Source organism: Ctenopharyngodon idella, chromosome 6, assembly GCF_019924925.1.
Source record: "Ctenopharyngodon idella isolate HZGC_01 chromosome 6, HZGC01, whole genome shotgun sequence".
Taxonomy (NCBI): Eukaryota; Metazoa; Chordata; class Actinopteri; order Cypriniformes; family Xenocyprididae; genus Ctenopharyngodon; species Ctenopharyngodon idella.
In genome coordinates, this window is record NC_067225.1 from 31,044,333 (window position 1) to 31,071,001 (window position 26,669).

General features: G+C 36.1%; 2 protein-coding genes across 2 annotated transcripts in view; both read right to left on the bottom strand.

The window, feature by feature from the left end:
• Nucleotides 1-144: 144 nt before the first annotated feature.
• inka1b (inka box actin regulator 1b) lies at nucleotides 145-3,965 on the bottom strand. Its single transcript, XM_051898175.1, has 3 exons — nucleotides 3,651-3,965; nucleotides 3,507-3,562; nucleotides 145-1,119 (listed from the first exon to the last, which is right to left on the bottom strand). The coding sequence occupies exons 2-3, from the start codon at nucleotides 3,507-3,509 to the stop codon at nucleotides 247-249; spliced, it is 876 nt and encodes a 291-aa protein (XP_051754135.1). The 5' UTR covers nucleotides 3,510-3,562; nucleotides 3,651-3,965; the 3' UTR covers nucleotides 145-246.
• A 625-nt stretch (nucleotides 3,966-4,590) lies between these two features.
• The window catches only part of gnai2b (guanine nucleotide binding protein (G protein), alpha inhibiting activity polypeptide 2b), a 52,099-nt gene continuing 30,020 nt past the window's right edge, over nucleotides 4,591-26,669 (bottom strand). Inside the window, exons 3-10 of the mRNA XM_051898174.1 lie at nucleotides 19,211-19,253; nucleotides 15,354-15,495; nucleotides 14,795-14,955; nucleotides 9,883-10,011; nucleotides 8,489-8,618; nucleotides 7,541-7,694; nucleotides 7,112-7,327; nucleotides 4,591-5,451 (exon numbers count right to left, since the gene is read on the bottom strand). Coding sequence (XP_051754134.1) covers nucleotides 7,137-7,327; nucleotides 7,541-7,694; nucleotides 8,489-8,618; nucleotides 9,883-10,011; nucleotides 14,795-14,955; nucleotides 15,354-15,495; nucleotides 19,211-19,253 — 950 coding nt within the window. The 3' untranslated portion in view covers nucleotides 4,591-5,451; nucleotides 7,112-7,136. The remainder of the gene's footprint in view (nucleotides 5,452-7,111; nucleotides 7,328-7,540; nucleotides 7,695-8,488; nucleotides 8,619-9,882; nucleotides 10,012-14,794; nucleotides 14,956-15,353; nucleotides 15,496-19,210; nucleotides 19,254-26,669) is intronic.

The window sequence follows — 26,669 nt, forward strand, 5'->3', positions numbered from 1 at the left end:
GTGTACCCTTATGGCATATATACATTTTTTTTTAAATGAGCTAAATGATATAGTATATAAGCCAAACCATGCTTTTTTTTAATGACTTATTGTCATCGGCAAGTATTTGACATCAGTTTCGTTGTTTTTCAGAAAATCAGAATATTCTCTTTTATATAAAAACATTTATTGCAATATTTATTCATACATAGAACAATATTATAAGACATTTTCAGAAATTAGATCCAGTTAGTTTTCAGAAACACATCAGATGTATCCAATGACGTCATTGCATATGATAGGCTGTCGACTCCCAGTCTTCATGACAGCACTAAACTGGTGAAAGTCTGGTCCCATCTGGTGCAAACTAGTGTGGGACTGGTGAAAGAAGGGTTTTGGAGCTTGAAATCCCACAGGACATGACATCCGTTTAGTGCGTCTCTCCTCAACTCCAACTCCCTTGGACATACCTGTTATTTTCCGCCGCATGTTAACCAGAAAGTCCTTGGCTATTTTGCGGCTGTGGTTCGGCTTCAGTTCTGCAGAATCTGGGCATTCTGGAAGGTCCATCCAGTTTTTAATAAGATCTGCAAAGCTGTTGTCCCCAAGAACCAGCGGTTGCCTGTTACGCCCTCTGGTTAACAAAGACGTGGTCCAGTCCGTTGGGTCGCTGGCCTCAAACGACGTCCAGCGCTCCAGGCATGCGTCTGATGTGGATTTGGGTCGGATTCGGTTGGTGCGGACACACGCGGACGATGAAACGCGTACATTCCTTGTGCGACGCAAAACCACGCCCTCATCCTGCCACGATGCTTCAGAGTACCCAGAATCAAAGTCCAGACTTTTCACGCTGCTGGGGGAGCCCTGAGGAAGACGGCCAACACCGGCTTCCTCATCCTCCTCTTCTTCCAACGGGCTGGCCAGGCAGCAGGCAGAATCATAGGTGCTGGCGTCGCTAACGTCAGATATCCGCAGGCGACTGAGTTGCTCCCGCTGTTTTGCCCTCTTTTGACAGGCTCGAGTCGCGTATGAGCACTTGGATTGATTGGCGGGCTCTCGTATCTGCTTCAGATCCTGCAGAGACCTCATCATGTATCGCATCTGGTCCCGAAAGCAGTCGCCTGAATTGCGAGCGCACAGCTGGAGAAAGAAAAAGAAGAGGTTAGAGCCTTGACTGCACAAACTTTAGCATATGTCGTTTACAAGGACACTAGATGTGCCCATCTGCCAGTTGTGGGACACCACACTGATCACCAGCTGTATGCATTTTTCATGGTATTTCCATCAATGTACCAATGTTATGATATATATTATATATATATATATAAAGATGGCTGATACTAAATTTCTCCATGGATATCGATAGCCGATTATTCAGAGTGATATCTGCTAATAACGATACCGATAGTTTGGGGGTTCTGCCTTTTATACCTTTTTTAAATTAATGATAATTTCATTGTAATTAATAATAAATCATTTTTTTTAATTATTATATTTTAAAAGAAAACCTTTCCATTTCATCAACTTGTTTCAGAGTAACTAGTATCAGTTATATACAAACATTACTCTTATATACAATATGTGCATATCTGAAATGTCTCAGCTCAAGGAAATAATCCATTATTTATTGACTTTAATATATCGGCCAAATTTTCTTATCCGGTCGATAACGATAACAAAAATGAACATATCGGCAGATACCGATATGGTGGCAGATATATCGCGCATCCCTATATAAAACTATTATTAATAGTGATAACCCTGCACTGTACCATGGTACTACCACAGTACTTTAAGGACAAGATGAGCCTGTTCCTCAAAAATGTTCTAAACAAAAACTGCAGATCCATTGCCAGACTGATGTGTCCAGGAACTATAATCGCCTTGGAAAACAATTCATGGACCAGGTCGAACAAGCCATAAATTTGCCTGATCTTCCCCTCAGATGAAAGCAATCCAGAATTTTCCACAGTTTAATCCAGCAGCATTAATCAACAACATGACGAGTGGGAGAGAAACAAACACACAATCCATTTGGCCGTCTCAGGGGAGAGGAGTCAGAGTATGATGCATGCCGATACATCCGCACCGATTGTGGGAACAGGAAACAAGAGGAGTCCCTTCCTGCACCGCTTCTGGAAGAAAGAGAGGCCACACTTCTCCCACCTCAAGTTCATGATTAATGAACGGATTGTTGTGGTCGAAAAGGAAATTATGTCATTTTTGAGGGGACAATGCTCAACTATGTTGGCCACAGTTCACAGCAAGTGATCTGGGATCAGAGTAATTGTGTCTATCAGTCTGTTTGGGACGGTCCAATACAAGAAAAAAAAAAAAAAAAAAAAAAAAAGTGTTTACAGTAATAAATTTATAATTAGGAATTACATCAGTAAGACATAACTAGATATCCACCTACTTACAAGAGCAGTGCCACTGCTAAAGGATGATTTAAATAATAAAAATATGAAATAATAAAATTGATTATAAAATAAAACAATTTATGTAAATAAAAATATTAATAAATGAAAAAAATTGAGGGACGTTTATGCTTTTAAACCCTTCCAGAATGTCTTTCCCCACAGACTTCCATCCTTAATTCTTTGAAATAACAAAAAATTCCTCTTGACCATGGCTTATCAAATAGATTTTATTCTATCCATGGTCCACACCTCTCATAAAGCAAGAAAAATCCCCATTTCCAGCAATAACATCCTCCTACCCTGAAGTAGCCGTTAAGCGTTTGGAATTTTTTGGGAATGCTTTTGAAAGGCAGAAAACACCCATCTATGTGTAGCGGCTCTTAAACTGAGCTGGCCTGCAGCCCTCAGACGGGTTTGAGCCACAGGACCAGTGACCACTCTATGATGTTATCACAGCTGTGAGAACTTAGCCATTTGGCTTGAAGCTGCAAATGTGTGTGTGCTTGAAAAGCCAGCGGTTGCCAGAGGCCATGAAAAATGCATAAAGTTGGGTAGTGGTTAACCTCCATCACTGCTGAAAATGTACATTTCATTTCACAATCCAGATTACAGTTCAAGTTTATAATGCCTGAGGGAGGCACAAAATACACCAGTGCATGTGTCACATTAATATTTGAGATAAAGTATAGGAAAATTAACAAATATATTTAAGATACTATATACAGCTTTTGAGACTCTAAACTGACATTTTAGTGAAAGTGCTCACAACCAAGAAAAACAAATTACAGTACTATGGTTGTTACTACTGTACAATCATAATTTAATATGGGATCTCCATTCAAAAGCTTTATAATTTTGGCCATTTGATGCTGCTACTAGTACATAAACAGCTCAAAACAATAGGCTGATGACATTCTGACAAAAATCTTGAATAACTAGTATATGTAGGCTGTTTTAGATGCTATATATGAAGTTAAAGTATTCACTTTATTCTGTTTTCTTCTTTGCATGACTTAGACTACAGACGCTGCTCTTTTCAAACATTATTTTTAGACAATATCGTCTCCAGATGAACAAGAACAAAACGTGCAAAACAAAAACGCTTACCATGTTTATTTTTCGTTTGCTGAGTTAGTCCACCTTTGTATATTTTGCTGTTTTCCCTGAAAAATAAAGGAAAATCTGGCATAAGTATTTTAAATAATGCACAACAGTGTGTATATGCGACCTAAGAGCGTTTGAGACACTTACCAAACTGTACTCAAAAAATATCCAAGATTTATAAAGTAGTCCAGAACGATATTAAACGCTCCTGCTGCAAACGCGTCTTCTGCTTGTTATCAGTCAATGCGCTTTTGCAGTGAGCGCTGAGGGCTTTTGACCGCGCCGTCAGTTTCCTCAGTACAATCTCAACCAATCAGCGCCACGCGTCAGGCTGCCATCCAATCAACAAGCGAGAAGTGAAACGTGAGCGAAGAACAAGCGCTTCACACCTGGTAAGATTTATTGATAAAACGTAATGATTAATAATGATAATAGTTTAATTAATTAATACTACTACTACTACTACTACTACTAATAATAATAATAATATTTTGTTATAAAATAAAATATAAATTAAGTATAAATTAATAAAATAATTAAATAAAATAAAAAAATATTTAAGGTAATCAACTAAAACCATACACAGAAACCAAAATTAGTATCAAAAAACTCCATGCCAATGTATTTTTTGACATGCACAACTTAATATCATTGTAGCATTTTAAGTACTATGGGGGAAAAAAAAAAAAAAAAAAAAAGAATTTACTCTATACCATAACATCATCATTATCACTGTACCATGGTACCACCACAGTACTTTTTTTTTTTTAAATAAATATTTTTTCAAATTGTAGTTTGGGGCTTGCAATTTGGGGGCTTTAAATGGTTTGGTGTGTAACACAAAGCTCTTAGGAATTAGTTTTAAAGTAGACTTCTGGATTGTCAGTAATTAAATGAACTTAAAATGACTAAGTGTTCTTCTAGCGCCTCCCTGCGGTGATGGAGTGACACTGCAGAAGTGTATATTGAATATGAATGATAATAGCATGAAATAAAATACATAAAACAGTATGCATTGTCTGGCAGCAGGGCAAAAACAAATTTGCTGCATCAGTGAGTGTTATAAAAGACATAAAAGACACAGGTCTGTCTTACATATCAACTTTTATTTCCAATGAAATCTTTTCTGGTATTTAGATATTAACCCAAAGGCTGTAGTCTAAGCTTTATTTAGCTCTTAAAATGTGCTCAACACTTTTACACTTCATTTGATAGCGTGAATAAAAACAGCCCTATGATCTACAGACAGTGAAAACAAGGCACACACATCGCGCAAAAGAAGGGATGGTACAGCAAACAGGAAGGAGAAATGTGAGGTATAAATATTTTACACGTTAGCCAATTTTGGACAGTGTCAAAGTCAAGCTAGTAGAGAGTGTCCAGATATATCAGCGGCTGAGGGAATGTCACGTCGAGGTTTAGAGCGAGCGAGCAATTTCATATGGTCCGTCATCATGCAACAATATACAGTTTGAGCCTGGGATGAAGATTCGGTGCTAAAGGTTTACAAAAGAGATGTCTCGTTTTCTTTCTGTGCTCACATTAACTTTACAAAAGAGGAATTCTGCCATTGAGTTGAATAAAACTAGCACATCCATAAAAGAAGTCCTCACCCACCCCATTGGTAACCTGGCAAAAACAAAAAACTCACTAGAAACAATTATCAGAATATAATCCTGATTCTCCACTCGTTTTTTGGCAGAAAATAACTGCAAAATTAAATATTTACACATTGAGAACCAATTTAAAATTCAAGGTTCAGGAAAGAAGGATGGTGTGCTGGAATTCCGTGAAGTTTCTCTTTTCCTGGTTCACGAGTCTTTTTCAGGTTATCACAAAAAAAAAAAAAAAAAAAAAAAAAAAAAAAAGATTCTTATAGGTAGCTGAAGGCAGTCTAGCATGTGGTGTATAACCCGTTGACCAGGTCCATCGAACAGTTTACACTTTCCTGAGGAATAATCACAACAAAAACAGCAAGGTTAATAATTTCAAACCTAACAAACTTATTACATTTTCCCCCGGTTTCACAGATGAGGCTTAAGCTAGTCTCAGACTAAAATGCATGTTTGAGCTGTTTTAACTGAAAGTAACTTACTGACAGATCTTAAAATATGCCAGTGCTATTGTTCTGTCTCAAGATGCACACCAGTAATGTTTTTTTCTAAGGTACGTTTATAAAAGTTACTTAAATATCCTAATTGAACTAAGGCCTAATCCTGGCTTAGTCTAAGCCCTGTCTGTGAAACCGGGCCGTTAAATGCTTTGAAAAAAGAGTGCTTGTGTCATCATTATAAAATATCAAACTAAATTTCATTTATTTTAATCTAATGAAACAAGAAATAAACTATTGTTCAAAAAGTTTGGGGTCATTAGAGAAAAGAAATTCTTTTATTCAGCAAGGATGCATTATATTGACCAAAAAGGACAGGAAATGTGTTTATAATGTTACAAAAAAATTCTGATATCTTAAAAAAAAAAAAAAAAAAAAAAAAAAATGCATGATGGTTTTCACAAAAATATTAAAGTTCACCCAAAAATGAAAATTCTGTCATTAATTACTCACCCTCGTGTCGTTCCACATCCGTAAGACCTTCGTTCATCTTCAGAACACAAATTAAAATATTTTTTTAATAAAATCTTTCTGTCCCTCCATAGAGATCCAACACAACTACCACTCCAAGGTCCAGAAAGATAGGAATGGCATCATTAAAGTACCCCATGTGACTCCAGCGGCTTAACCTCAATTTTATGAAGCGACGCGAGCGCTTTGTTTGCGCAAAAAAACATAATTTACCACTTTACTTTAAAATATTGATCTGCAACACACGTTCACAAGAGCTTCATGACGCATACATGTTGTGTTCACGTGAGAACTGGCCTTGTTGCGTGAACGCTTTGGATGATAATATTGTGTAAATAAAGTGGTAAATTATGTTTTTTTTGCACAAACAAAGCACTCGTGTCGCTTCATAAAATTGAGTTTAAGCCACTGGAGTCACATGGATTACTTTAATGATGCCTTTACTACCTTTCTGGACCTTGGAGTGGTAGTTGCGTTGGATCTCTATGGAGGGACAGAATCCTCTCAGATTTTATCAAAAATATCTTAATTTGTGTTCTGAAGATGAACGAAGGTCTTACGATGTGGAACGACATGAGAGTGAGTAATTAATGACAGAATTTTTTGGTGAACTAACCCTTTAGACAACACAACTGTTTTTAACATTGATAATAATCAGAAATGTTTCTTGAGTGGCAAATCAGCATTAGAATGATTTCTGAAGGATCATGTGACACTGAAAACTGGAGTAATGATGCTGAAAATTCAGCTTTGATCACAGAAATAAATTACATTTCAAAAAATATTCAAATAGCAAATAGTTATTTTAAATTCTAATAATACTTCCACAATATTACTGTTTTACTGTATTTTTGATCAAATAAATATAGCCTTGGTGAGCCTTCTACCAAAAACATATTTTAAAAATCTCACTGAACCCCACTTTTGAATGTAAAAATACATTTTGAGGCAAATATATGATGCTTTTTGAGCAACTATACTCATGCATATGAAAGTGTATCTGAAGTGTGTGTGTGTGTGTATTAACCTCATCATTCTCTTTGCCGCCTTCATTAAAAGAGGCCGCAATCCTTCAGGTTGTTTTTGATGATGACGTCAGTGACGGCGTCAAACACAAACTGCACGTTCTTAGTGTCAGTAGCACAGGTAAAGTGGGTGTAAATTTCCTTTGTGTCCTTTTTCTTGTTGAGGTCCTCAAACTTGGTCTGGATGTAGCTGGCAGCCTCATCATATTTATTGGCTCCTGTATGAAAATAGATGCAGTATATAACATGTTTTACTTTTCAGAAAAATAACCTCATGCTAAATCATGTTCCACATGCCAAATGAAACCAAACTGAAGTCAAATGAACGTTCTGGTTTCAGTTCAAACCTCATTGACAGCATTTGTGGTATAATGTTATCACAGAAAACAATTTTGATTTATCTCAGTTTAAAAAAAAGAAAAGTTAAAGACCTGGATATTCAGGAAAGCAGATGGTGAGAGGGCTGCGCGTGATCTTCTCCTCAAACAGATCCTTCTTGTTGAGGAAGAGGATGATGGAGGTCTCGGTGAACCACTTGTTGTTACAGATGGAGTCAAACAGTTTCATGCTTTCATGCATGCGGTTCTGAAAAAAAGAAGTGTGATTCTTGAGAAGGCAAAGATGTTGCGCAATAATTCAACACCAGAGGGCGCTGTCGGCTCACGTTTGCCCCACGAACAGTTGCAGTCTTCTGTATACTAGCTTGACAAGGATCTTTAAGGGTGTTCATTATAAATTAGTTTATAATTACACAAAAGACATCAGCCTAAAAAAAAAATCTAAATTGACTATTTCTTTCCAAAATAACACAGTATTAGCTTTTTTAATATCTCACATTTTCTAACAAGTTACTTAAGAAAAATATACTTAGAACATTACTAACAATTTATCAAATAAAAAAAAACAATCTTCATTATTTATGTCACATTTTAATTGCATAAAATTTAATAGCGGAGGATAATGAGAAACCATTTTCTACCTGAATCCTTTTCACTTTCTTTCCATATACTTATAGCTTAGTTACCATGAAATGAACTGACAACTCTTGTTTTTTTATGGAATATTGCAGTTTTTATTATAAATGATTCATTTGTGCAGAATATCATTGGTTAGATCTATTTTGTGTTTTCTATGATTCTGGCCAAATGTCCTGTGCAATTTTAATTTATGGTAAAATAGTCAATGTGCTCTAAAAGTGTGGCTTTCAACAGTTCATTAATTTGTTTAAATGGATTGCCAAACCTTATATATAGGACAGGGTTTGCAAAACTAATATAATGTTTGGACAATTCCCATGTTTTCCCATGACTTTTCCAGTTTTCCAGGATAAGGATTTTAAAGAGACTGCACCTTTCTTTTCAGCCGTCTCTGAAACTCACCATCTCCTCATCCTCAGCGAGCACCAGGTCATACGCGCTCAGAGCCACACAGAAGATTATGGCTGTTACTCCCTCAAAGCAATGGATCCATTTCTTCCTCTCCGACCTCTGACCTCCCACATCAAACATCCTGAAGAGAAAGAGACAGAGAGGGAGAGAATTAGAAGAAAGGAGAATATTTAATGTTGGAGATCCTGAGATGCAGCAGAAGCAGGTGAAGGGGTCACTTCGCCCTTCCCTGAGCATTAAGATTTCATGAGGGTCTCAGAAGAACAAATACAAGCGGAGGATAATGAGAAAACACTTTCTACCTGAATCTTTTCACTTTCTTTCCATATATAGGAAAGTCACCATGGAATCAAAACTGAATTTTTTTTTTTTTTTTTTTTTAAGGAATATTGCGGTATTTATTATAACCGATTTATCCATGCACATCAATATATTTTCAAGTGCCTCGTAAACTTTAACAATTTCCCTTCCCTCTTGCAGCCAGTGTTGGGTAAGTTACTATAAAAAAAAGTAATTAATAACTATCTACTAATTACATCTTCAATGGTGTAATTAGATTACTGTACTAATTACTCTCTAAAACATATTGCATTACTTATTACTAATTACTTTCTAAATCCCATATCAATCTCGACCTGTTCCACAATACAAGAATAGATTTAAAACTGCTCTCTTAATTATTTCATATAATTAAAATGGCTGACCAAAAAATGTAATTAAAATTGAACTGACCAAAATATATAAAGGGAGAAGGTTAAATTAAAAACATACATTTTAACATTAGACATTAAATTTTGATGTTAAATCCACTATTGATTTATATAGAATTGTTCTATAGCCTATATAGTAATTATTGCAATTACATCAGAAGTAATTAAATTACAGAAAAAGTAAGAGTAATCCCTTACTTTACTTTATTCAAGAGAAAAGTAATTAAATTACAGTAATTAATTACATTGTAATGACATCTCTTCTCTGATGACACGTTTACTGGTGTGAGGGCGGGACAACCTGTCACTCACATGTGATCCACCAATAGCAAACCACAACCATCCAATCATATCCCCATGGACAAAATCAAGTCCCGCCCTACATGTTTTCTCATTTCACTCGGATATATACATCACAATAGGGAAGAAAAACTATCCATTTCATGCCGACTTTAACCAGCTCTATAATAAACTCCTCTACACATCCAGAACTCTTATTTTCCCACAGATTTTTTGCCCATGTAATATTGATTTTGTGTTTTATAAATAAATAAAACCCTTTCAAGCTATATCGGAACAAACACATATATATCAAGATTCATGCTGAACTATATCAGCGAGCCGTCATTGATTTGTGTAAATGCTTATAGACACACAGCATTGAATATTTCTCACTTGAAGTGCAGATCTTTAAAAGTGAAATGTGTCTCCACGATCCCAGTGGTCTTCACTCTGGTCCTCAAGACATCCTGCTGGGTGGGAATGTAGTCTGCCCGTGCTATCCTATCCAGATCGTTCAGATAACTACACAAACACACACATATATGCAATTAGGTCATTCACATCACAGCTAATATGAGTAACTGTCATTAAATTTAATCATGAATACACTCAGAGCAATTGAAAAGCTTGATTCTCTGTGACCTGCTGAGCGCCGCATGTTCCACAGTCATATGAGGGCAGAGGCATTGTGTTTGTATTTGGTGGGTCTACGCTCGTTTTTGAGATTCGACACCTGTATTAGTGCCTGATAAGCTGTGTTTACAATGGGCTGTTTGCAACTGAACACTAGGGTATTGCTTACTACAGGGCTTCACAACAGTTTAAGTCAGCAAAACCCCTCTGGAATCGACATTATTTACTTGACACAGTGCTTGAGACTTATTTTCGAGTAATGCTTACATTTCAATAAATATAACAATATTCAGAGTAAAATATTGTATTATATTGTTTTATGTAAAATGTTGTAAAATATATACTACACTGCTGACCTCATGCGTGTTTAATTGTTTTAATTTTGTGTAAAAAATATTTTTTGGCAGTCTGACCAAATAATAAATGAAGGCGCTTAAAGATCATGGTTGATATTGCTTCTGATTCATTCAACACACAAGTCAAGCACATTGCATTGTGGGATAAAGTACTCAATGCAGTGTACTCTGGTTGCATACTGCACACTTTGGCTAATGTAGTAGGTCATCTTATCTGCATATTTTATGCATACAGTAAATCTGCCTACTGTGTACATTACACGTACTGATCAGAGTGAAGTTTGATTTGAGTCCAATCTTCAGAGGTTTCCGCAACACAACAGCTGCTTGTGTGTGAAGTAGACTTTGACTGGAAGCCATAAATAGTCATATTAGCTCACTGAGCCGTCGCTGTTGGACGGGCTACAGTCCTGTGCGCTTCGCTAACTGAGAGCATTTCTATGGCAACCCCTACTGACACTGACCTTTCATACATTCAGGCTGAAAAATTAGGTCATACTTTCACAGCATGTGATCGGCAGAATATACCATTTCAATTTCATAATAATGGTCCTAAAAATCTCACTTATATGATATGATGTAGGGGTTTAATCCTTTATGGGTGAATATTACTGTTGAATAAGAGGTGAATATTGTCAAGAACTAGCCATAATTCACCCCAAAATCAAAAAAAAAAAAAAAATCTAAATAATTATAAAATAAAATATTATATACAAAATCTTACTGGTCCAAAAAAAATAATAAATAAAAAACTGGCTCTAACTTAAAAGGTACACTATGTAACTTTTTTGTTCAAAATGTACAATTTAAATAATAGTCTATACTGTATATCATCAGTCCTTCTTCCAAAACATGTTTTGTCTTACCCTGATTCACTATGGTAAGCCTATAAGTGTTTATATTTCAGATCTGACAGGATGGTTTTTGTACATTCGTCACTCGCTCGTGCATCTTATCATGTCTGTAAATAGAGAAAAGTTGCTCCGGCTGCTTTGACGTGTATCTGGTGTGGGAGCGGCATAAGTTAGTTGTCACAACGAGTGAGAAAGTTGACATGGAGCAGCTAAATCTCCAACCTATGGGGAATCACCCGTTTTAAACAAACGCTGAACAGAGGAAAGTCGCGACAGAGCTCGTAATAATACAAGAATCAACATTGGCAAGAATGGCGAGAACTGGATTTGAAATTTTGTAAAAGCGATGGGGAAATGGCGTTTTTATTACTCAACAGGTGAGTAAGGGATTTTATTGAACAGATAAATGGCCATATGTAGCTCTCTAACAGAGTTAATTGTAAAGCATTATCATTTGTGAAGGCTCATTTCATTATGGTTGTTGTAGTGCTGTGCTGGAGTGTATTTTTAAGGAAGTACCGTGTCTATTAATGGGTAAAGCTACAGTAAGGTCTTCAGCTATAGTCAGCTAGAGATCCTTTCCATCTAATCTTGTTAAGATTCTTAAGCCTAGTAGTGAATGTTTTATGAGTCACAGAGCCGAAGCACAACCAAAACAAAGTTTTGTTTTTTTTAACCACTAGAGGTACAATACTTACATGGTGTGCCTTTAATTTTAAATTTATTTAAATAATATCTTCCATTTGATTTTGTGCACTGAAACATGACTATGTTTTTGTTAAATTCAATATATTCACATAAGTATGTGGTGAATTATTTCCAATGGTATTCAGTGGCAACAGTCTCTAAACCATGAGAAAGGACATGCAGAAATGTGGCTGTGTTCACAGGCCCATCAGCTCTAATCTTCATCTCTGTTCCTCGTGGCACATGCTGTATTTTCATGTCACCATAAATATCCTCAATATCATACACTTCCACCCTATTTCTGAACACACTCAATCAATCCGTCTCAGTCACACTCAGATATGCCTAGAGGTTTATTTCCATTAGTAATATATATATATATATATATATATATATATATATTATAGGTCAGTTTTTTTTTATTGATTTTAGTTTTTTTTTTTTTTTCTTTCAGGCTGCCATTATTTTTTTACATGTTCTGTTTATGTTGTCATTGCAATATATGTTGAACATTAAATCTGTTTGAAATGAAGATGTTCCAGTGCATTTGGCCATATAACTCTTCGTTCAAACAGATTTAAAGTTCAACATACATTGCAATGACAACATAAACACCACATTAATTCTATTAAACAAGATTTGTTTTATTATTATTATTTCTTGAGGTATGCATCTAGCATAAAAAAGTTCTTTTAAAACATCACGCTTCTCTGATCACACAATGAGTAAATATTCAAGAATCGCATTATTTAAAATTAAATTGTTTAGCTCAGAGTCATTTATAATTAAAATCAGTAATGAAAAACAGTAATCATTTATTGTGAGATGAACTGAAATGACCCAGTATTTTCCTTTAGCTTCACTTGTTAATTCACATTTTGTGCTTTAAAAGAGTTTATTTCCTAGAATGCCAGTTTCCCCCTCAGCGCTTGTTTTAATGTGCGGCACTTCAGAAGGTTTCAGGAAGATGATCATGTGATGGGCAGAGAAAAGCAGGGCTTTCAGCTGCATGGCCTGGGGATCGTGACAGACTCCATCTGCTTTCACTACTGCAGGATGGAGTCCGAGATGTGGGATGATGGGAATGTGAGGACTTTATTCTCTTTCAACAAACACACCGAGCTAAAAGCATGTCTTAATGTTACTTCTGATCTTGGTTAAGGAATTATACTTATGTTTGAAGTAGTGACTATTAACTATCAAACAACTGCAGGGATCTTAAACGTTTTAGGTCGAGAATTCAAATGTGAGATTTTGTGTTTACCTGATAATCATGCTTCCATCAACCAAACATGTGTTTTATCTATATCAGTTCATTTTAGGGAAAAACACAAAAAAAAACACATTTTTCCTGTGTCCCACAAGGATAGTAATACCAGACATTTTTGACCTTATGGAGACATTTTTGATCCCCAGCTTATAAATCATACTGATTTTATGTGAAAATGTAAAAAATGCAGAAAGTTTTCTGTGATGTTAGGTTTAGGGGTGGTGGGGTGGGGTCAATGAAGGTCCGAATGTGTCAACATCATGAACACATTAAAGGCAGGAGACGTTTCTGCTCACAACAGATGGACTTGGCATCGAGTTCCCTGCTTGAACCTCGCTCCCATCTTGCATCACTGTGTCTGTGTGTGTCTGTGTGTGTGTGTCTGTGTGTGTTTGTCTGTGTGTGTGTGTCTGTGTGTCTGTGTGTGTGTCTGTGTGTGTGTGTGTTACAACGCCATTACAGTCACATTCTGTCTTGGGAGAGATTTGTGAATTAGTATTCTGCTGCCACACCTTGCACAATTCTGTTACTCAAGTGTATGTGTTTATGCAGCTCTGAAGTACATGGATGAAATATAATTAAACAACAAGCCACTTGAGGCCGTGAGCTACAGTGATTTTACAGAGGTTAAGGGGCACAACATGAAGTGGGAGCATTTAACTGTTGCAAAATGACTGTAACGCACAGCCTCCAGTGGCTTACTGCTTTCATAAACCAACAACATGATAAAAGACACCAATGAGTGCGTTTACATGCACAACCCATTATACTGATAATATACACAACCATTCAAATATTTGGGGTGAGATTTTTTTAAAGAAATTAATACTTTTATTCAGCAAGGATGCATTAAATTGATCAAAAGTTATAATGTTACAAAAGATTTCCATTTCAAATAAATGCTGTTCTTTTGAACTTTATTTTCATCAAAGAACCCTGAAAAAAATTTATCAGGGTTTCCATAAAATTATGAAGCAGCACAACCTTTTCTAACATTGATAATAATCAGAAATGTTTCTTGAGCAGCAAATCATCATATTAGAATGATTTCTGAAGGATCATGTGACACTGAAGACTGGAGTAATGATGCTGAAAATTCAGCTTTGCATCACAGGATTATATTATATTATATTATATTATATTATATTATATTATATTTTTACTGGATTTTTGATGCAGCAAAAAATGGTGAGCAAAAATAAATAAATAAATAAATAACCTAATTTTTGGCTGTTATCATGCAAAGCAGTTTAGCAATATATGCATTTTTTTGGAATTTAATTCATAAGCAGTCACAAGCATCTCACCCAATCAGATTTTAGGGGCGGAGCTATATGCATTTTGTAACGCTGCAATTAGGGTTCCCACACCTTTACACCAATTTATTTCCATGCCTTGATTTTGTGATATGCTATGCTCAAAACATATTCACTATAGACTGAAGATGTGAAGCAGGAACAGTAGTGAGTGTGTGTGTGTGTGTGTGTGTGCGCAAAAACACTCACTAAGCAGCAGAGTCGTTGAGCTGATATTCTCTGGATCGGGTGAAACAGCCCTGCACCCCGCTGTCGGCCCACAGTCTGCGGATCACATTGGCCAGGTCTTCAGTTAAGATTCCCTGCTCCTCCGCTGCTGCAGACAGAGCAAACAGCTGCCGTGCGTCGTCCTGCACAAACACACACAAGAGACGTGCTGAGGGAGGAAGAGAACTTTACTATAGCCGGGTGCAACTTTACAATGGAGCAATTACAGAATGCCTAGAGCAGGGTTTACTGTAAAATTACTGTGGCTCCAAACATATCACCATTGTATTTTTGTAATGGCAATACTTCAGGTTAAAATAAGTGCAAATTACTCATATTTACTCGTTCAAGCTCTTATTGTGAATCGTTCATCTGTGCACAAAATAACAACTCCTCCGCCTCTGATGGATTTGACATTAAACCTGTACATCAGAAATGTGAAGTTGTGACAGTGTGCGGGACTCTCTGAATAATTTACAGAATCCCAGCATGACCTACATACTCGTCCCAGACATTCTCGCAGGTGTGCAGGAGGTCTTACCACTCGGCCGCTCTCTCCGTAGTCAATCTTGAGGTTGCTCATGGCTTTAATAATGGCCATTATGGACTGGATGGTGTTGCTGTAGACCACGGCTCTGTACTGCTTACACTCGTCTTCTGAGTAGCCGTCTTCATGGATGATTCTAAACAGAGGGTGAAATGTAAATATTAAATAATAAATACCAAAAAAAGGTTCAGCAGAGAATGGTATAACGCTATTTGATAATAAAATTAATTAAAATAAAATAAGTGAATCATATAATGATATAAGCTTTAAAAAAAATTTAAATACAATTTAACAAAAAAAATTAATATGTATGTGTATATCTATTATATTATAGCTGGGAATGCTAAGTAGAATAGAATAAAATAAATAAAATTAAAATAAATAAAAATTAAATGCATTCAAAATTCAATAATATTTGATCATATTAAATTTATTACAAAGCTTTTAGGAATAATATATTTTAACTGTTCTAATTGGTTAGTGTATCATAAACTACTCCAATCAGGCAAATATTGGAAGCATATAATATTAAATATTAAAAATAAATGGTTTAAAACGTGCATTCACCTGATCAATATTGAGTATCCAGATGGTATAAACAAACATAACTTGTGGAGCACTCTCAGAGTATGCATTTATTTGTCATTTTAACTGATGGAAAAGGGTGTACAAGTGGACTTCAAAGATTTCTTATCCCGTGGCCCCCTCTTTAGGACAGCATTAGTATTACAGCCAATGTGAATCTATGGGATTTTCTGGAGCTTTGATTGTAATTTATAAGAAAACTGTAAATCTGATCAGTTAGAAAAGATGTAGCACATTAAGTCAGAACAGCCTGAAGGTCTTCTGCAAGGCGGCTATATTGTTAGTGTCAAAATCACATGATCAGCGATTAGTCGACATCAAGTTTAAAGTGTCAACTAGTCTGTGCAACCCCTTGTTCAACTTTATCTAAATCATTAAATCACACTGGACTTGGGGAAAAAAAAAAAAAAAAAAAAAAAAGAGGAAGCTCAGACTAATGGATCTTAAAAAGGTTTGATCAAATAAAGCTGAATCTTCATACACTTGGTAACTGAATAGAAGAAATGTGGGATACATGACACCTCCAGGACTGTTACTCTGGGTAATAAACTAACAGAATTTGCAGTGCTTTAAACACCCCACCTAGTGCTGATAACAGTTATTGTGTCATTGTAACACTGTTTCTGCTTAAATCTGCATTAATGACCTGAGTGTGAAACTATGTGCTGTCCTCATGAAAAATGGATTTAGATCTTAGCGCCTCCAGTCAAATGTAAATTAAAAAACTATTTAAGGCTTTCGCTATCTCTCTTTATGCATGCAATTGTTACTTACACTGAAAGATATATATAGACCAACAAAATACATTTATAGCTAAGAATAATAAGCACACCTTTCATCAGAGCTTGCAAAGATGTTCAATGAAGCTCCAACCCAAACATCTCAATATATCAAACTTTAATTTATATTACAAAACAGTGACCAGTGTTATTTCTATGTCAAATAAATGTTGTTCTGAAAGTTTTGAACAGTAGTGTATATACGGTATGTGACTGTAAAAAGCATAAAAACAGAGTTATAAATTAAGCCAACCATTTCAAAAACAGTTAAACTGTTAGTCCTTTTATTCTTCTTCTAAATAATCTATATAAATGCAGTTACTTGTTACTGTATGGATGCTGAGGGATCAGAGAAACCAGCCAATTGCTAAACTAATTAACATGTGAGATGAACCCTCATACTATATTCTCATATACTTAATAGTATGCAAGATTAGGATTAGTGCCTTTTCAAAGCGAAAACATGCCAAATATTGAAAATAGTATTCAGTATTTGTATTAAATATTTGTTTGTATTAAAAACTGAAAATAAACTGTTTATAAAGTGTGAATCCACACGTGCTTGATCTTGCAAGACGTTTTGCAGAATGAGGGTTACCATCGAGACATGACTGAGCAGAACAGAGCAGAGCTGCACATTCAGAAAGCAGTGCAACATTTTGGTATCGCGAGGAGATGGATGGTGTCTATTAATCATCAACAGGATGAGAAATTTCAAGTAAAGGACCCAGCACTACATCACAGGGTCTGTAAGGAGGCTTCGCTCGTGCGGAAATGTGACACTCTCACGGAAATGAAACTCATAACAGCAGCAAAAGCCGGTTTCTGTTAACTCCTATTTTAGCGCTCCGCCTCGCACATGATGTCATTTGTTCAAAGTACTGTTGCTGCAAATAAATATGTGACGGATGAAACATGGCTTTATTACTGAATATAAATAGTGTGCACGCACTTTTATCTCAGCAGCTGCAATGAGCTCATTTACTGTCAATGCGTGTGATCAGACTTAAAGCAGCGTGGCGTTCCCGAGTAAGAGTCTTTGTGGGCATCACAGGCTGATTTGAATGAAAAATTTAAAGGAAGCATGCTTAAAAAAAGATGTCTGGACAGGGATCATACTAGGTTTTGAGACACTACAGCTCTGTTCTAAAACATAATGAGCTGCCTTCATAGGTAGCGTTTTTAGAAAAAAAAACTTTTACCTAATTATTTTACATAATATTTGTGTGTTTGCATGTATTTTTTATGTTTGCTAGAAAACCTATATCACTAGCTTAGTAACATACTAATGCTGAAATCAACTGCAGAGTCCTGCTATTTGTACAATGATGTATGGAACACTGCTACGAAGAGCGTTCCAAATCGACCACCTCTAGGGTTCCAATACAGTCAGGATGTTGTCTTAGAAGGCAGCTGCCTATGTAGGCAGCATGGCATCTCACTAGGTTTGAGACTTTATATTAAGGATGCACGGTATATCAAAATAAAATCAATATTGAAATATGGCGTAATGCGATAGTCATATCGTGAAGGCTGTGATTTAATTAAATAAATATATGCGCTGCAGGTTTCCAAGTGACGCACAGCACTGTCTTCATTCACACACGCGCAGCTCTGAGCTGCTTTGTTCATTTACTGTGAATCAAGCCGCTCTGTGACAATGCGCCAAAGTTTTCAAAATAAGTCAGAATCATTCTAGAATTATTCTTTCAAATACAGCTATTCATGTCATCTGGTGAAAATTCCAGTATTTTTCATATCGCAATATTAGAGCCGTACGATTCTGGATAAACTGAGAATCATGATTTTTTATTTCAAATAGAGATCACAATTCTCCCACGAAATAACATTCAGTTTACTAGAGGATCTGACAACATTTTAGTTTCTGCAGTCTATTTGAAAATATTTAATTAATTTGGATTAATTAAATCTGTTTGAATGAATGATTCAATGACTCACTCATAAGGACTTCACTTGTTTCATCACTGGATGAATCAGTGTTTTTGAATGAACCTCTTGAATGAATGATTCAATGACAAATGTTACTTGTCACCACCTACTGGTGTAACAATGTAATTGATACAATCTTTATTTGAAGCATCAATTTATTTTCAAAAAGTGATTTAGTCCATTTTGTTTGCTACCATAGACATCAGTGTTTATATCCAAACTATAAACTAGATAGATAGATAGATAGATAAACACACACGCAACGACTTTCTCTGGCTCAGCGGCAGCGCCAACAGAGATCTGAATGTTCCCTGTGATTGTATTTATTAAAGGTTTAATAAGATCACGTAGGTGTTTGAATCCAGATTGCGATCTTTTAACGATTAATCGTGCAGCTCTACGCATTATATAATCAAAGAACAACAAAACGCAAGTTTTTTTTCCAATATAGTGTAGCCCTACCGTACATATACAGTAAATGAGAGTGGATGACAAAAAAAAAAAAAAAAAAAAGACAGGATCTGTTTTTCTACTTACTTCATCTGTTTCACAATGGTACTCTTCCCTGATTCGCCTGCACCTGAAGAGAGAAGAAAACAGTTTGAATGACAACGAATGTTGAGCATATTGACAATTTCACTGAATAGCAACATTCTGTTTTAAATCAGGGGTTACATCATCTTCTCAGCCGTTTCTACCTTATTGTTTAAGTTTCAGGGACCTTTATATGCTTCATAGTATATTCATGACATACAGCCTCTCTGCCCGACAGCTGGCCATGAGTACAGATGAGAGCAAGTTCTGTAACATTATGCAACACATCTGAAGGACCGAGGCTGTGTGTACGTGTGCTTATACTGAAGGATTCTGCACTTCCTTCACTCCCGGAGATGATTTTATCCTAATACTGCTCACTGAAGCTGTGCCAAAACATCTGCTGTCAAAACTCGGCTTCTTGTTGACGTAGCCTGGCCGTGGCTCTCTCCGCTTGTTGTTATTTCCACTGCATGGAAGCCTGATGTTCTGAGAGGCAGCTCACAAGTTCACCGATGTATACGGAAAAGGTCTGGGAACAGTTCGGATTATTCCTGCACAAAGTAATGACCATTGTCAAGTCATAAAAGCACAGCTCTGAGCGGTTCTGCATCTGAAAATGCTGAGAGTACAGAAACCTCTTCCGGTCCAGCTTTGAGTGGAAGATGTAGAGAGGTCATTCAATTATTTTGAGTGGACAGATATGATACCTAATCATTCTGAGTTACGCTCAGGGGAGAGGAACAACTATATCAAAAGGCTTTCAGTGAAGTGTAAAGTTTTTAAATCAGATCATATTAGATGGTATAAACCAGAATCTTCCAGAAATCTTCCAAATGCCACACAGAATGTTATTTTATCCTGCATGCTACAAGAAGAAATACACTAGTATGTCATTTTTAATGTTAGGGATGTTTCAACATTTGGTATACATCAATATGCCATGGTATTAATGCAGCCACAGCATTTTTTGTTTGTTTGTTTTTTGTGGAAAAAGCCAGAAAGTAAAAAAAAAAAAAAAAAAAAAACTTCTCCATTTCGTTTTCTTTTAACATGTTTTAATTTAGCAGGAGTTGGAAATGGAGACGCAGCATCTGCACAGTAGTGCCGTCAGAAGCCCCTACAGCGGTGTGTGAAATGTGCATCTCCTCGGCCATCTGCTGAATCATTAAAAACACAGCTACCTCTATCTCTGCCTCACATACTCAGCCCAATTTACTGCACAGTACGACAAACCAATTACTACAGTAACTCACACTTTCATCTTTTTAACAAGCATCTGAAGAGATTTGGCTTTTTATGCTTTTATGTACACAAACCACACAAAAATTAGTCAAAAGTGATACAAAAAAATAAATTAAATTAAACATTTTGAAACAAATGACAACTATCAAATAACATCTTATTAATTTTATTGAGGTAGTGATTAATTACAATCAAGTATTTAATATTTTTTTTAAAATGTTTTAAAATATATATACAGTACTGTGCAAAAATCTTAGGCACGTCAGTATTTTCACCCCCTAAAAAAGGTTTTAAGCCAGTTATTTATATATTTTGCTGTAGTGTGTCAGTAGAAAATATCAGTTCACATTTCCAAACATTCATTTTGCCATTAATTTTAATAATCCAGTGAGATTTTTGTATGCACAAGGAGTCTGACAACAGCCGGTGCTCCACACGGAGATCTGATCTCACCATCATCGAGTCTGTCTGTGATTACATGAAGAAACAGATGAAACTGGGACAAACTAAATCCAGAAGAACTGTGGCCGTGTCTCCAAGACACTTTTAGAAACCTCAGCGTAAATGAGCTCAGTGTAAATGAGTACATCCTCTTTAAAAAGTAACATTTTAAACAATATCTCAATGAACACAAAAACAATTTCCAAAATGTTGACAAGAGTTTGTGTGTTTGCAAAACACACAAAAAGTTTGCAAAAAGTTTTATATAACATCTGTTTAACTTATAACATGAAAGTAAGGTTAATAATATAACTTAGACAACAAAATTTTCAGTTTTACTCAAATTAGGGTGATGCAAAAATGAGTACACCCCACTGAAAGTCTCTTGAGCAAAGCTAAATTTTAGACTACAAATGTCTAATTTAACAAGAATTCAACCACAGGTGAGTCTAATTATTCATTACACAGGTGTCCAGTAGACAGTTGACTATAAAAGGGTGTTAAAACCCCTTCCCATTTCACGCTGTCAGCAATGGCACCACATGGAAGATAAATGTCACAAGACCTGAGAAAGAAAATAATTACTTTATACCAGAAAGGTGAAGGCTACAAGAAGATCAGCAAAACTTTACTTATCAGTCAGAATACTGTAGCAAAAGTGGTACAAAAATTTAAAAAAAGATGGAACTGCAACCATCTCACAGAGACGTCCAGGTCATCCACAGAAGTTAACACCTCGACAGGAGCGTCTTCTGATGAGAAGGGTTAAAGAAAATCGGCATGCAAGTTCACTGCAGTTATCTAAAGAAATAGAAATGGCATGCATGGGTGCCGTCCACAAAAGAAGCCTCTCTTGAAGCCCAGGCACAAAAAAAGAACACCTAGATTTTGCCAGGGCCCATGCTGACAAAGATGAAGACTACTGGGACTCTGTACTCTGGAGTGATGAGACCAAGATAAATGTTTTTGGAACTGATGGCTTCAAAACTGTATGGCATCGCAAAGGTGAGGAATACAAAGAAAAATGCATGGTGCCTACAGTGAAACATGGGGGTGGCAGTGTCCTTATGTGGGGCTGCATGAGTGCTGCTGGTGTCGGGGAGCTGCATTTCATTGATGGCATCATGAATTCACAGATGTACTGTTTTATACTGAAAGAGAAGATGCTACCATCACTCCGTACCCTTGGTCGTCGTGCACTTTTCCAACATGACAATGATCCTAAACACACATCTAAGGCCACTGTTGTATTTCTGAAGAAGAACAGGGTGAAAGTGATTCAGTGGCTCCTGATCTGAACCCAATCGAACACCTATGGGGAATTCTGAAGAGACAAGTTGAGCATCACTCTCCATCCAGCATCCAGTCTCTAAAAGAGGTCATTCTTGAAGAATGGAAAAAGATAGATGTTTCAAAATGTCGCCAACTTGTTCATTCCATGCCTAGAAGACTTGGTGCTGTCATTAAAAAATCATGGAGGCCATACAAAGTACTAGATGTAGTAGTTTTTGTTGTGGGGTGTACTCATTTTTGCATCACCCTAATTTGAGTAAAACTGAAAAATGTGTAATCTAAGTTATATTATTAACCTTACTTTCATGTTATAAGTTAAACAGATGTTATATTAAACTTAGTCTTGTCAACATTTTGGAAATTGTGTTTGTGTTCATTGAGATATTGTTTAAAATGTTACTTTTCAAAGGGGGTGTACTCATTTACGCTGAGCACTGTATATATATTTATTTATACTGTATATATATTTATATATATATACTGTATATATATTTATTTATTTATTTATTTATTTATTTATTTATTTATTTATTTTCCCTCAAAATAAATAAAATCTGTTTTTTGTGCAAGTGTGAGCTTGTATAGACTGTTGACTTTCATGTCATCATCTGGATTAATAATTTACTTTTGTTACCTTTGACCTCCTACGGTGTAATGACTGCACTGAATTTATTGTCCACTGTACTTTGAACAATGAAAAAAATGGCCTTAGGAAAAGAACAACAGAACAGCACACCTCAACATTCACCTCCCAGTGCAGAGACCCAAGAGACACAGTTACACAGCGTCGTGTACACTGAGCTCATGGGATATACCATTATACCAACTCTACCATATTACAACAAGACTTACTTATGGCTAAATGAGGAAAAGAGGCAATAATTGATCCTTACGAGACTTGAAGAATAACAAGTGAATTGTTTATTCCTAAACCCACAGAGGGTAAAACAGTGTAATGAGTGTTTTAATATACACCAGACTCATAAACACAAGTATTTTGGTGCTTATTCACTTGGTGAGGCTTTACAAAGCAGGTACAGTTGAGGATAAGATCAGGTGGTAAAAAATATGATAAACAATTACTTAATATAACAGAGTATCATCTAATTAAACATGTACTTTAGAAATATCGCAAACAGGTCATTAAAAACAGCTGCTTTATAATCAGTATGTTTGCAAGCATTAATATTACTATTGCTCAAACTTGGGGTTAGGGATTATTATGCATAGCTCACCATACATCAGGGACATTAATGATATCTAAAACAACAACAACAAAAAAAAAGAAGCATGAAAAATGAAAATAAAGGTTCTTTATTGGCATTGGCGGTTCCATAAAGAACTTTTAACATCCATGGAATCTTTTGACTCCACAAAAGGTTCTTTATAGTGGAAAAAGGATCTTTAGATTATTAAAATGTTCTTCACAAAATGGTTCCTTCAAGTACTGATCAATAAAAGGTTCTTTGAGCAACCAAAAATGGTTCTTCTATGGCATCGCTGCAAAACTCCCCCTTTTGGATCCTTTATTATTTTTAATGTAATGTGTAATAAAAATGAAAGAATGAGAGAAAGAAAGAAAGAAAGAGAAGTAAAGAGATGTGTGATTATCAGGTCCTCTTGTCTAACAAAGACCTCTATGTGCGTTTGGCTGGCAGAGAGGATAGGCCGCCTCTGTTTGCTATCATTTGGGCAAACATCAATGCATCTGAATGAGACCTTCACTGGCCTCATGGCAATTAGTAAGCGGAGGGGAACATGGTGTCCTCATTCACAGAGAGAAATGACAGACTCACAAGAGTCTGTTCAAAAAATGTGCACAGTGTATGACAAAATAATCATCATCATAATACTGAGGCATGCAAAAACAGGACTAAAATATTGCTAATGCAATATTCTGTACAACCCAGTATGCATGCATATGATAACACTGCATCATCTGAAAAACATTGTGTTTGGTTAAATGTCATTAGCTATGACTATGCGCATTTCATACGCGCATTTTGGGATAATCACATGTGGGAAAAAAAAAAAAAAAAAAAACACACGCTGGAAGGTAAAGCCAAGATGCGCATTAATTCTAAACGTGCATAAAAAAAAAAAAATGCACTCAATTGAAACGGATCATTTTTTTATCCAATAAGACGACGTGCATAAACTACAATGGAATCACATTTAGGCGAATAGCCTAAATCCCTCTATGTGCTGCAAAAAAAAAAAACAGGTGACTTTGCCTCAATAGTGAATGTGATTGGATAACTGGATCTCAAATGTTGCTCAAAATCACAGCACCTCAAATGCTGGTTTAATCATCCTGAAATGCCTGAGTCAAAGTCATCAGAATTTGGTATAATAACCTTCTAGAACCGTCTGATATGACTGCATTCCCAAACAACAGGCATCCGGACACAAGATAACACAACGGCGTTTATTATGTTTCATCTGATAAGCAAGTATGAAAAAAAGGCACAACTTCCATTTTTATTACAGATATTTTGCGGCAAATTTACCAGGGAGTGAAGATTTTGATCTCTTGAAAACATGGGATGAAAACGCCGCTTTATTCGCAAATGTTTTATGTCCTATTCTAATTTTGTGCACAAATTAGATTTGAAACAGAGAAACATAGCTATTCTGTACAAACATCATAAAATGTGCCATTTTAAATTCTTCCAGCATCCAACACAGAACATTTGCCAAAATATTTCAGTCAATAGAAGAACACTTGCTAGCGAGCAGTTATCGGTAGGCCTGCAGGGAATCTGGGACCATAGAAAGCTCCACTGAATTTAAACATATTCCCAACACCCTGAAGAATCACTTATAAGATATTGGTGGTAATTTCATAAATACTTTCAGCTACTAATTTCAGTTGCATCTCCATTTAACACACTTGATCATGATTATTGTCACGTTTACTATTTTAACAATGTCTTTACTACTTTTCTGGATGTTGAATTTGGTAATTTCATTGCTTTCTATAGGAGATTAAAAAAAAACCTTGGATTTAATCAAAAATATCTTAATTTGAGTTCTGAAGATGAACGAAATTCTTACAGGTTTGGAACGACATGAGGGTGAGTAATTAATGACAGAATTTTCATTTTTAGGTGAACTAACCCTTTTAAAAACATGTGAATCACAATCCACCTGTGATGGAAAAACAATCAGAAATAGGAGGCATTTCTTTTCATTGCAGCCAAGGACTATATTTAGACCGCACTGAGTATTTACTGTTGATCGGCAGTGAGCCAAACATAATGCAGCACTTGATCTTATTAAAAAGGAAAAACACTCTTATTATTGCTCTGCCACACCTTCATCTTTGTACTAGCTTGTTTCTGGCCAACTTTGGAATCTTGTATTGTTTATGCAATACATTAAAAGGGGGGTATCACACACAGTTTCTGCCAATCTCATGTTAATCTTGAGTACCTATAGAGTAGTAGTGCATCCTTCATATCTCCGAAAAGTCTTTAGTTTTATCATATTTATAAAAGATACATACGCTGTAACGAGTCCTTCCGAAAACAGCCGAGCGCCTGGAGGCGTGCCGTGTGAGCGGAGCTAAAGAGTGACGAGTACGCGCAGCTTTTGCATAGCAATCGTCTGCAAGCTTTCAATGGTCAGCTAAACAAATATATTTAAACACACACAATACACCATCGCATTATCCATGGATAACTTTTGAATCACTATAATGAATATAGCATATAGTGAATGATGAATAATGAATTTATGAATTCACTACGTTCGTGTTGTTTACATTAGATGCACTTATGCGCCTATTGCCAACAAAACTGACATTTGAAGCAGTTTTACTCACCACCTGCGGTTCCGACTCATGACCAGGATCATTACCGCTGTGACCGCTCCATCTTTCAGTTTCAAACGATCTATAAATCCAGCGTAGAACTGGGCCTTGGTTATGAAACCATAAGCACCGATCCTGAGGGATCGAGCAGCCACGGAAAAACACGAGATATTCTTTATTCATTTTAACCAATGAAAAAGTGATTGCAACTATCAGTTTCAATGGTTATTTTAATAACAAATATCGAGAGCGCATCAATGTAATGCGTGAGCACAAATCTCTCAGCTCCACTTAACACTGGGTTCTTTGGGAAGCAAGGTTATCTTTCCCTCACAACCGAAAACACACTTCTGTGGTGACATTGTTGATTTTGTGGTCTAAAAACAAAGTAATAAATTCCGTAAAGCCGAACGTGTGTTGATGGGCGTGCTCTTGCACTCTCGCTCTGGTCGACGTGTGCACGCACACTCTTCCGGGAGAAGTGCCTGTACAAGGAATTCCGACCTTTATGACGTTACAAAGGCCCATACTCGAAAAAAAGATTGCGAAGTTTATGAGGATTTGGAAGAGTATTTTTGGCACAGAAATACTCCGTCATACGTCCAACTCGTGTTTCGAACCTTTGGCCTTGTTTAGCATTAGAATCCAACTCTTTAACAGTGTAAATAA